This window comes from Taurulus bubalis (genome assembly GCF_910589615.1).
Source record: "Taurulus bubalis genome assembly, chromosome: 10".
In the NCBI taxonomy this organism is placed as follows: Eukaryota; Metazoa; Chordata; class Actinopteri; order Perciformes; family Cottidae; genus Taurulus; species Taurulus bubalis.
The window spans coordinates 4,956,743-4,969,529 of record NC_136598.1 but is presented as its reverse complement, the minus strand read 5'-3'; the positions used below and the strand labels follow the sequence as shown (position 1 = coordinate 4,969,529).

Here is a 12,787-nt window from a genome sequence, read left to right as displayed (position 1 = left end):
GTGGCTTCCAACAAGCGACCAGTTGCATCTTAACTTGGAGACACATAAAAGAGTATTGTGTAAGTTCCAATAAATCAGTTTTTGAGATCTCAGAAAAAATACACATTTTTTCAAAGTTTAGAGCCAGTCTACAACAATGTGTTATGGCCCAGACAGATATGAGGAAAGATGGAATTATCTTCCATAAACTTTAGAACGCAGGTTACTTGTTCCCTGATTTGAGAGGCAGCTGCATTCGTATGTGAGCAGGGTGACAACCATACACAAATACAACTAATTAAGTTTAATTTGTATGTGTGGCTCTTCAATGTGAAAGACAGTTTATCATTCGCAGCATTCATGTTTGGAGAACGCTAGAGTTCACGTCCACCAACTTGCACATGTATGGGGATTTATGGGATTTCCTCATTTGCTCAAAGAAAAGAGTTGAAGTCTAATGCGTACTATTTAAAATATGTTTTTATAAGCTATCAAAATGAGCGATGTGGACTTTTTGTGTTAGTGTGAATTTTACCTTTACCAGGTCAAATGGCGCTCTACCTCTGAACCCAATTTCTGATTACAGCGGTTAAAGTGACACATCTCAACATGGAGAGCTGCACAACCACAACCATTTCCCAAGATGAATAAACCAAATCTGTTTTTACACCAGATGAGTTAGATAAAATGATCCTTGGCCAGATTGTGAAAAAACTGAAAAATCTAAATCCAATGATTTCTTGCTGGGAAGTTTGTCCTCACTACCCCTCAGTCCACCTTCCTAAGAGACTCACAGTACACACACCTTTCACATATATGTCCCTCTACTTTTTTATCTGGATTCAGCTGCCAACTTAGTACTTATAGATCACCAAGACGGTCTTTAGCTCAACATAGTGTCTAAATTATGCCCAAAGTGAAGAAAATATGTAACAATAGAGGCTTTGTTCAACCAGCCATGCTAACCATAGTATTCTCTTTGTTTCCATTCAGCCGCAAGGCTGTCCATTTGCACTCACAGGACCAATGGGAGACCAGATCTGTTTAGTCACTCAATAGGTCAGAACACAAGTCTCATAAAAATGCCCCTTTAGGTATTTGGGAATTCCAATACAATATATGGGTAAATAGTAATTGTGTTTGTTACACACACATGTTCAAAACATACTGATATATGTATTACAGTATAAGATAATACTGGCTGATATTTCTTTCTGGACAAAAATAGATGTAAAAGGAGAGTGACTCTGGATTTAACTTCACCAGGTGGCTAGAAACATATCGCAAAAGGAATGCTATCACATTCGCCACATCAATATTAAAAGGTAAAAATATCAGTGTTTCCACAAGTTGCAAAAAAACAAGTTATTGCAGATTTAAAGAAGACATTACTGGGTACATAAAGCATTTGTTTTGTTGTCATTATAGGAAAATAGTATATTGTTTCACTTATTTACAAATGCATACCTACTTATGAGGTTCATGTGGAACGCGTGTTGTCATATGAGAAATGACAGACTTTGAGCTGAGTAAGAACAATTGTAAAGGAAGGATAAAATCCACGGACGACGAGGTAGACGAGGGAAACCAGGGAAGGGTAAGACATATTTTGGTCTGTGGTATGAACTCCATACTTAAACTAGAGCGCTAGCAGCCTGAACATGGAACCTGAGATCTTAGGAGAGGACTGCTGGGAGCCGACCAACAGCCGTCTGAGACAGATCTTCTCTGTTAGCTCAGCGGGTCTGTCTTATTTCTTTGATGCTGCAAACTTGGCAAAAAGTAAAATCCTCAGGAGAATGAAGTGGAGCGTTTGCTTCATTTTTGCTGCTATTCACACCGATAGGTGGGAAGTCTTTTCAAACAATCAAATAGTCTCTTTCTGTTACACACTCTGCCGTGTGGATGCACACACACTTGCTCGTACAGGAGAGCGGTGTCTCTCACAGGGCCTGTGGTGATGCTGGTATTTCACACCAGCATTGCAGAATCCACACATCCACCTTTTAGCCACAAGTAAGACATATTCATATTTGCATCTCTCTCGGTAGGATCATGCTGTGATGGTGGATCCAGGTTTCTCTGACCAGTGCTTCTCAGGAAACGACTCAGTTTTGCTGGCGGAAGCTTATACGTTGGCCATTAGTAAGGGTATCAGTTGTCGTCGTTGAATTGGGTCTCTATATATGAGAGCTCTAAAGGCCTTTCTTTTCCTCAGATAGTGCCAGAAAGTGTTAAAAGTGAGCCTTTAACCACTTTAACCAGGTATATGTAAGAGCCAGGTTCAGGGGCAAAGGTCCACTCATAAATCGCCTGACTTTATCCATAAATTAAGTTTATACTGCAACCACCAAATGAAGAGGGTTCTAATAAACACAATAAGAAAAAAGATTCAACATGGCAAACATGTATATTATAAGCCTTGGAATACACCTTTTGATGAGACCATATAACCTCAGTCTCTGTCCTGAGGGCAGTGGAAGTACATCAGCGGGAGTTCTCCGATGTGATCGGATGCAGATGTGGTCCTTTGGTCCCCATAGAATAACCAGGTGGACTGGTGGAGCCCATTGCCATATACCTAACCTTCCTCACCTCAGTTACTCAATAATCAAAGCACTTCTAAATTAGTGAGTCCCAAAGGGGGGGAGAGCTTTTAAACAAGCCAGCTCAAACCAATTAGGCTGAATCAACAATGTGGCTCTGTACTTGAGGTGGATGTTCCTGTCGGACAGGTTTAGTTTTCCCAGGAAACCTTTCAGGTTCAGTGATGAATTAATAAAGATGTATGTCACATCACGAGAATCACTGGCACAAGTCAGAAGGCCTTTAAGTGTAAAGAAATGTCTTTTAAACGTAATTTAGCTTTAACATCACCACCTCAGCTTTCTTTAAGGCCCACCTCTTTATTATTTATTAAAATGGTCTATTCCTCTCTGCCTCTTGTATTGAGAATGAGGTTGTCTGTTTTTTTCCTGTTTGACTCTTTTTCCATATTTTCTTTTTAAATCTCATTGTTTCCAGTGCAAGAAGACAAAAGCCAAGTTGGAGGGCTTTTGTGAAAGACAGTCAAGAGTTCACATATAGCATTCCTTCACTCAGACACTTTCACTGTCAGCACTTCTACTGTGCTTCTGGAAAATGAATTTCCATCTCTGAAGTAAAGCCAATGTGTAATTTAGATGCAATATGGTTGTCAATCTCAGGAACTGTTTGCTTTAAATTACAATATATTAACCATATATTCACACATTCGCATTTAAACTTCTAACTTGTATATATCTACAACAAAGTAAAGATCTGTGACTAATCAGATGTTGTTTGTCAACTTCATTTTCACTCTGAGATAATATTGCCCAGCCAAATCAGCAACTATAAAGCCAGATTGTGTCATCCTGACAGGCAACCTATAGATGGCATCAGCAGCTCTTATCATGGTATCTATTAGCTCACTCTAAAATACGATGATTAAATATCTTGTCTGCTCTACATAAACACATTCATGGCACCAAGCAACCTCAGGTACCACAGTGACATCAGAGGAAAAACAGACCCTCATAATTGCTTCGAGTTCACTGGTTGCTACTGAAGTCATGTTTGCTACTTGGATTAGAAAGTTCCTCTAGATATTCCATCTCCTACTTTTCATTCTTTCTATTCTGGAATATAGTTTTTGTTATTCCGTCTCCAGAAAAAGTTGAGGATATCGTGGTTTCAAGCGACACACATGTGTTCCCAGCATGTCAGAAATGTATTTGTCAGGGCTTTTTAGAATGCAGGTAGCAGGGCATACCCCCTAGTTGGACATGAAGAAAGCACCTTTTATGTTGAGGACATTTGCATCGACAGCTGTGCCTTCATGACGTTGATCTTTTTACACATGTATCGCTCACCATTGAGGTTAACAACTGAAGCTGACACTTTCTGCCCTGTCCCTTGGCCTATCTACTGCCCTCTATGTGCACAGGTCTCTGCTGAGCATACAGCGACACCCTGTCAAATATGCCTGGTATCCCAGACTGACCAGCCTCTCAAAGGTATCTCTTGTCCCCCTTTTTCATAATTCTCATGCCACAGCTCTTCATCCTGCTTTCTCATGCAGCAGGGCAAGGGAGACAAATCAGACAAATATCAACAACCTGGATGAGAATGTCAAATAGGAATGCTGACAGGTGCCAGAGTTCCCATTTTGGTTTAACTGTAGTCGCAGATGGAGTTTTTCCTTATTACCAAGCTGATTTCTTACAGCCTCGCCACTGTGTAGTGGTGGTGCTTTGAGTTGTAAATGCACACACATTACTATGACGATTGTCACACTGTTACAGATACATTTACCTGGATTAACATATTTGTTTTGCCACTTGGAAGCATACAAAGCTGCTAACACAAATATGCTAATGTTATGAAGTTGATATGTGGGATTTGTTTGGAAACAGTTGCCTACTTACACATCCAACAGACACCAGATCAACATTAGCACTCATTTGAAATCAGGTTTGCTCCATTTGGTCTCCTCCAACTCCTGAGGGAAATATCTGGCTCTGTAGCTGTTAAGTGTTGCACTATGTTCACCAGCAAATTGCTAATTTTGTCTGTCTGACGTTTGGAGCTGGGCAGCTAGCGTACAGTAGGTTTATCAGAAATGTTTAGCTGAAAAGAGCTGCCTCTGTGTGTGTGTGTGTGTGTGTGTGTGTGTGGTGTGTGTGTGTGTGTGTGTGTGTGTGTGTGTGTGTGTGTGTGTGTGTGTGTGTGTGTGTGTGTGTGTGTGTGTGTGTGTGGGCAGTTTTGATGCAATAAGTCATCACATCTATACTGGACACATGGGGCTTATGAGATATGAAGGAATGTGCTTTAGTCAGAAGTTAGCAATGTAGAGCTCTCACAAAGCTCCAAAAGAAATAGAATTAGCAGCTAGGATAAATTAACCATTTCAATACATTTGTATCATCATCGTCGAATGATGCTTTACACCTTAATGGTGCATGACAGCAAATGTGGTTTCATCCTCAATAAAAGCTAGAAATACTGTGGCTCTCACTATTTTTTAGTTTTTTAGTTAAAGCCATCTCTCTCCTCACCTCCATGTGAGCTGCTGTAGATTTGTCGGTGTGGATCACCATATGGGAGGCAGACCTGCTGGAATCTAGACTGAACACCACACCAGCAGGAGCTAAAGAAACCTTACACCTTCAAAACAAAGTGTGGCCAGCACATTTCAAATATGCAAGCAGAAGCTAATTTGAGAGCCTGCCAATGTAAATGTATACATGTAAACATTCCTATGTAAAGACAAACACAGTCACAAACAAACCACAAGCAAAGACCACCCTGGATGTATATGTTTGCTCTCTCTTTCTATGTGGTAAGAAGTTCCTGTCTTACGTCTTCCTACCTGTCAGGATGACAAAATGGTCAACCATCGACTGTTTCTAAAGGTCAGGGGTCACAGTTCAACCAGGCTTTTCAGACCACAGCTGTTTCAGCTCTGTGTCTGTTATTAGCTTGATGTTTGGCCTTAAACACCAAGCTATATTTCAGTTACATTTCCTTAAACCTCATATTTACTGCTGCTGTGACAACAGACCCTCCAAAGGCCACTTAAACTCAGGCCATTTTTTTCTCAAAGCAGGGCTACTTAAAGCATTACCACACACTCAGAGTGGATATTAGGTTTTCCCCCTTCACTCTCCAGCTGCATTATCACCTCAGAATGAGAAAAAGTCGGTAACTGTCTTAAAGCAGGCTTGTGGTCTGGGATTGGTCGAAAGTAAGAGTGGTAACTTAAAGTCGAGGAATGACCTGGGTTGTGAGTAGACCAGAGAAAAAAAAAAGATAGGAGGGTTGTTGGGGAGGCTTAGAGGGGTTTAAATGGAAATTTGATTATGCCTTTGTGTAAATCATTCATGACCATTTAAAAAATCACGGTATGAAAACTAGAATGACCTCCTCACGGCTCCTTAGCCAAACAGTCAAGGTACAGTTTACATACATGTCTGTCCAGCATATCATCACTTCATAATTGTATCCTTTTCAACATTTGTGTGAATGTGTCGTAATCAGCATATGAATTGTTGAGTTGTGGCCAAAAAAGTGTTCCTTGAGTTCACAGTGACCTTTGACCACCAAATTATAATCAGTACATATAGTCCAGGTGGACATTTATGCCAAAATGTGAAGAAATTTGAAGAAATGTCGTCAAAGCATTCCAAAGGTTTTCGCTTTCTTGAGAATAGGCCGTACATGAGGTCACAGTGACTTTGAATTTTGACTTTTCGCCACCAAAGTCTGATCACTTCATTCTTGAGTCTATGTGGGTGTTTGTTGTGCAGCATTGGAAGAAATGCCCAAGATATCACAAGAATGGGACGGACATGATGTCACAGTGACCTTGACTTTTGTCCACCAAAATCTCACCAGTTAATCTTTGAGACTAGCTGGACAATTGTGTCAAATTTTAATTCCCTCCAGGCTTCCTGAGTAATCAGGTTCACGAGAATGGATAGGATGGGACACATAGAGACTGAACTCAACTCAGCCCTGAGCTGAAGCCCCAAACATTCAACAAGGAATAGAAGAAAAAGAAAGAGAGAAACGTATAAAAACAGAAAGGTGACCAGAAAGGTAGTAGTTTCAAAAGAAAAACAGCAAGTGTAGCTCTCAAGTTCTCTCCAGGACTGTGCATACTGGATGCAGGCCTGATCTGACCCAGATGTGCAGATCACAGCTGTGGGAAACATGACTGCATGTAAATATGGAGGATTGAGAAATATACCTTACATATACCTCATATGACTAAATATAGGCTGAGCTATACATGTGATAACAACAAGAGTATGCAAATGTACAGACTAATCATTTAAATAAGCATTTCTTCAGGAAGTGAATGCAGCTGACTTTGCCAATCTTGCTCCAGACACAGGAAGTTGCAGCATTGTCATGCCAACTGCTGGCCCTCAATAGCATTAAGGGCAGAAGGCCATCGGGGTCATGTGATGAGCAGAGAAGTAGAGAGCGACAGCAGAAATCTGTCTTCATAATCTGCTCATAGCATTAATTAAAGTTATCGGCACGCCTGCATATTCATGATGTTTTATAACAATAATAACATGCTATAAAGTATTTTATAAAGCCTTAGGTCACACATTATAAAAAATTATAATTGCTGGTCACTCACTGACATTTCATGTGTTTAAGGAGTATGGTGTGTTATAATATTGATACTTGTATTACATTATAATGTTTGTATGATGCATTATAATACTGTCATAATGCATTTTAATTTGATTGTGAGTAATTTTAAAATTGTTTAAGTAAAGTAAAAACTATATTTGTGATTACAGTGTTGTGTGGTGTAGCTGGTTTAAGTCAGTTTGAAACGATGAAACCTCGATGAACACCAACATTAGTCACGGAGTTCCACAAGGTTCTGTGCTTGGACCTATTTTATTTACCTTATACATGCTTCCTTTTGGCAATATTATCAGATAACACTCCATACGCTTTTATTGTTATACAAATTATATTCAATTATATCTATAAATCAGCCATGAATGACTTGCAACTTGATGATGTTAAACTCAGACCAAACTGACGTTATTCTAATAACACCTCCTAAGCCAATTATGTAATAATATAGTTTCTCTAGATGGCATTGGCCTGACATCCAGCACCACTATAAAGAATCTAGGAGCTATCTTTGATCAGGATATGTCCTTTAACTCTCATGTAAAACACATTTCAAGTACTGCATTTTTTCACCTACGTAACATTTAAAAAAATCTGGCATATCCTGTCTCATGCAGTTGCATTTGTTATTTCTAGACTAGATTACTGCAATTCCTTATTATCAGGGTGCTCTAATAAGTCTCTTAAATCTCTCCAGTTGATCCAGAAAAGCTTGTGTACTAACAAAAACTAAGAGAAGAGATCACATTACTCCTGTATTAGTTTCTCTGCACTGGCTCCCTATAAAATCAAGAATATAATTTAAAATCCTTCTCCTTACCAGCCTTAACTGGTGATGCACCATCATATTTTAAGGAGCTGAGAGTACCACATTTCCCCACTAAATGCGGGGCTACTTGTGGTTCCTAGAGTCTTAAAAAGTAGGATGGGAGCCAGAGCCTTCAGTTATCAAGCTCCTTTTCTGTGGAACCAGCTTCCACTTACAATCGGGAGGGCAGACAGTCATCTCAATTAAGAGTAGACTTAAGACTTCCCTCTTTGATAATGCTTATATTACTTATAATTTGACTTTACAATCAATATAAAATGATTGATAATGTATTATGATTATTGTTATAAAGCACTGTAAATAATGATGTTTTATGTCATACAACGTGCTTTCAAACATCAGCCAATTCATAATTATTTCTCATTATTCTACATTTACATTTAGAGTAATTACATTGCATTTCAAATTAACTGACAAAATGCTTTTAAATTTTACTTTGTGTCATTCCTTTCACTTATTTGTCTTCCTGTTGGTATATTCTTTCTCACAGTTAATTTGTCTTCTGTTGCAGTGCAATGAAAATGGGTAAAATTATTCCTGTGATGCATCCCAGACTTGTAGTATATTATTATATATAATATTATTATATGATAAATCCTTCATTCTGCAGCAGTGCTGGCAAAACATAAATAAAGGTTTTCTTCTTGATATCAGTGGGCCCCGCAACTCTCAAAAACTCAAAATACTCAATAGCGTATACTGAGGCAGCATAATTTCCCAGCACATTTCAGCAGCAATATACACATATTATACAGCATACTACACAGTGATAGTTGACGGTACACAGTAGGTCTTTACAAGATCGCACACAATGTTTCCAAGAGAGGATGGTCGGCGTGTGAAATCATTTTAAATTGGAACTAACGTTTGTTTCACAATGCAGACCACGTTTTAGAGATCCCTTGATAGAAAACATTACGCATGACCTGGGGAGCCAAAAAGTCAAAAGTCTGAATGGTAATGGGAGCAAGGGGAAAGTTTTACATCAGCGCAGCATTTGCCAAAATCTTTTTCATATTGTTCCCGCCTTTGAATATAAGGTTTTACTGCCACATGTTACCAAGCTGTATATTTGCATTGTATTGTATCTAAAGGCTCAAGCTTTAAATGTGTTTGTCACTTTAAATGTGTTGGTTCAGTGTTTGCTTGCTGTAAATAAAGAATGTTTTTCTATGACTCAATAGACAAAACCATTTTGTCTTGCATAACCCTGACCTTAGTTCTCCTGTTTTTGAATAGCTAGGCTCAGTACATCACATTACAATGCTGCAAGTTTCAACCAACCAAAGGACAAAATTAACCAAATTAGTGTGATTGCAATTATGCATGCATCCAATAATTAGAAACATTCAAATATGACCAAATGATTTTACTCAGGTTGTACGTGTCTTTAAATGTAGCTGCTTTTGAGTATAGTACAACATAAGAACATACAAAAATACATTTAAAAGGGTTTTCAGACACCATTTAAAACAATGCAGAAGCAGTGCATATTACAACATACTGGTTAAAAAAGAGGAAGAAGTGAAAGTGAAGAGGAAACACATGCTTGAATAACATTTTGAAAGAAAAATGGGGGGTCACATATTTCTAGCATTTTACTGCTTTATTTAAAAAATCAATTCATACAGTAAACTCAGCTTTGTGCCTGTGAAAGTAGATCTCGAAAAGACGTCTTTAGCCTTTCATTGTGACAGGAATTATGAAAAAGGAGAAGGAAGAGAAAAGGTCCTGTGACTTATGTATCACTATCCTACACACACACACACACACACACACACACACACACACACACACACACACACACACACACACACACACACACACACACACACACAAACACACTTGTTTGAAACGTTGAAACTGTCTGGCCAAGACAGATGGTCAGGGTCACAGTATCACATGCACATAGATAGAGAGACCAGAGAACTGCACTGGGATTTTGGTGGGACTTCACTGACATATCAGCATAATTAACAGGTCAGTTACAAAACCTAAATTGTATTTATTATATTAAAGCGGGATAAATTATGTTATTATGTTGCAAATGTTAATATAGAAAGACATGAAAACCAGATACTGTGGAAATGTAATCAAACTGCTATACATACTGCTTCATAATGGTGTATTGTTGGGTGTTATATATTATTTATCTCAACATAAATTGAACATAACTGGAACGAAGGACTGGTAGCGTACCAGCCTTTACTTTAAGGTTCAAGTGGCTTTTATTTTTTGTTATTTTTTACAATTCTGACAACTTAAGAGGAACTTTCTCTTGTATTTTGTAGAAAACATGGAGAGAAATACATCATATCCCCTGTTCCCTGGAAATCCCAGCAGCACCAACATCACTTGTTCCCGTGACAATGTTTTGAAGACGGTGGTTTTCCCTGTTCTCTACTCCTTCCTCTTCCTGGTGGGACTTCTACTCAACGGCGTGGCTGTGTGGGTGTTTTTTCGCATCCCATCGAAGTCTCACTTCATAATATACCTGAAGAATGTTGTGGTTGCAGATGTCATCATGACCTTCACTTTCCCTTTCAAGGTGTAGTTCAATGGTACCATTAACTTATGAGGCACATTTTAACTTTACATTGTGTCTAAGTCGTAACTAATGGCTTTATTAGTGGTTATTAAACTATTTCTAATAGATTAGTAATACTTCATTCATAAGAGCATCATTTTGGTTGCCAGCTTGAGAAAAGTCTCAGTTTAGTCATTTATAAAAAGGTCATCAGTTTCTCTCGTAAGGCATCAAGTATGTGGTTATGAATGTTAATATCTCATTAATAAGAGGTATTAAACATACATTTTTAAGTTATTAATTAATTGTCAATGTTTAAGTGTCTCAACTCTAAAAGCCATTAGCAAAATGATATAAGTCATCTGCCATTGTAAATGTTAAGAAGTGACTTTTTGTTTTTAATAATTCGTAAATTCTGCTGCTGTAAATGTTGATAATCAATGAATAAATGGATTGGGCACGTACGTGTCCTTTGAGAGATGGGTAAACACCAGTCACAAAGATTAGGCTTATAATTTGAGTAATAAAGCATTATCAGATAAATAACCAAAAGCAAAGTTAGTAGTTAAGAATTTGGCTAACTAGAAACTTGTGAATAAAATATACAATTTGACTTGAATTTGTATTGTTGTGTTTAGTCTTTTACTCTGTTGTGCTTCGCAGGTGTTATCAGACTCCAACATGGCTTCCACTGGGCTGCGTGTATTTGTGTGTCGGGTCTCCTCTGTGCTCTTCTACCTCACCATGTACATCAGCATCCTCTTCTTTGGCCTCATCAGCATAGATCGCTGCAGAAAGACGCTGCAGCCCTTCAGGGGGACTAATGCGGCCCGTTTGGCCCGTCGCAAACTCCTTTCAGGAGCCATATGGACCTTTCTGCTGGTCCTCTGTCTGCCCAATGTGATCCTGACACGTAAGACCCCAACGTCTTCTCACTTTAAGTGCAGCGACCTGAAGACAGCAGCTGGGCTGTACTGGCATGAGGTGGTGAATCACGTCTGTCAAGTTATTTTCTGGGCCAACCTGGTGACTGTGATCGTGTGCTACACTCTAATCACCAAAGAGCTGTACAGATCCTTCTCCCGCACTAAGGCCCGCAGCAGTGGAGGGGCTATAGGTCAAGCACCACGTGGGGCATCAACTCGGAAACCCCACCAGGACAAAAGTAAAATGAATGCAAACGTGTTCCTGGTTCTGGCTGTGTTCTTTGTGTGCTTTGTGCCGTTTCACTTTGCCCGTGTGCCGTACACCATGAGCCAGACCAGAGGGGTTCTCTTTGATTGTAAACTCAAACTCTTCTTTTTTCAGCTAAAGGAAAGTACGCTCTTCCTCTCATCCTTAAACTCTGTTCTGGACCCTCTCATCTACTTCTTCCTCTGTAAGTCCTTCAGGACCACGCTGTTCAAGACCCTGCAGCTTCCTCCTGGATCCTGTAGCAGGCTAACAGGGAGAGGGTCAGACACGGACACAGGCAGCACCGCTCTGAGAGACTCTTCTGTCTATGCATAAAACCACTGGACATGATGAAGACGTATCCGAATGTGCATATTCTGTAATGATAACAATATTGCCACAATGACAACATATTGTGTGGCTGTCAGTTTAACTGAGTCAAAGCTGAAGAACCAACACTGGCATGTTGTCTTTGTTATTCTTTCAGTTCTCTGTTTAACTTCAAAACAACATGAAACCTCTTCTGCTGTCAACAACATCTTGAAAAGAAGAAATTATGCATTAACTGAAAATGAATCTACATCCACAGGATTACTACCTGTACATTTTATAAAGTCTTTTTGTTTAGCTGTGTTTTTATGCATTGTTTATTCAGGATAATCATATGGAATGCAAACGGTTCAAATTGTTACATCTGCAGACATTTGTGATGTGTTCTAGTTTTGCTGCTTACATTGATCTCCGTCTATATAAGTAAGTATTTCTAAGGAATGTAGGGGCTTTCCAAATGACTGGGTTGGGTAACTTCTGTTACAACCGCACAGCTAAAAGACTGGGAACTACCAGTTTTACAGAAATGCATAAAGAACCAACAATTAAGGAAATAAAGATAAAATGATACTTTCATTATTGTTTGTTTGTGTGATATCTGACACTTTATGAGGTTGGTACTTTCCACAAAGCCAAATATCAAACCCCATAGGGCTCACCCACAATATATGATTAAATTCCCTTACAGTATTTACTTCTTGCTGGGAATGTACTGAGAGAAAAAAATGCACAATTACATTAATATTTGAGCTTTCTATTGTCAA

The 12,787-nt window shown here is 38.9% G+C and overlaps 1 protein-coding gene across 1 annotated transcript; it reads left to right on the top strand.

Annotated features, from left to right (window-relative positions):
• Nucleotides 1–10,289: 10,289 nt before the first annotated feature.
• On the top strand, nt 10,290–12,504 carry LOC306742893 (P2Y purinoceptor 12-like; the record flags this gene model as incomplete). Its single annotated transcript, XM_079225339.1, has 2 exons — nt 10,290–10,541; nt 11,184–12,504. 2 exons carry the CDS (start codon nt 10,290–10,292, stop codon nt 12,027–12,029), a joined length of 1,098 nt encoding a protein of 365 aa, XP_079081465.1. The 3' UTR covers nt 12,030–12,504.
• Between the last annotated feature and the right edge of the window lie 283 nt (nt 12,505–12,787).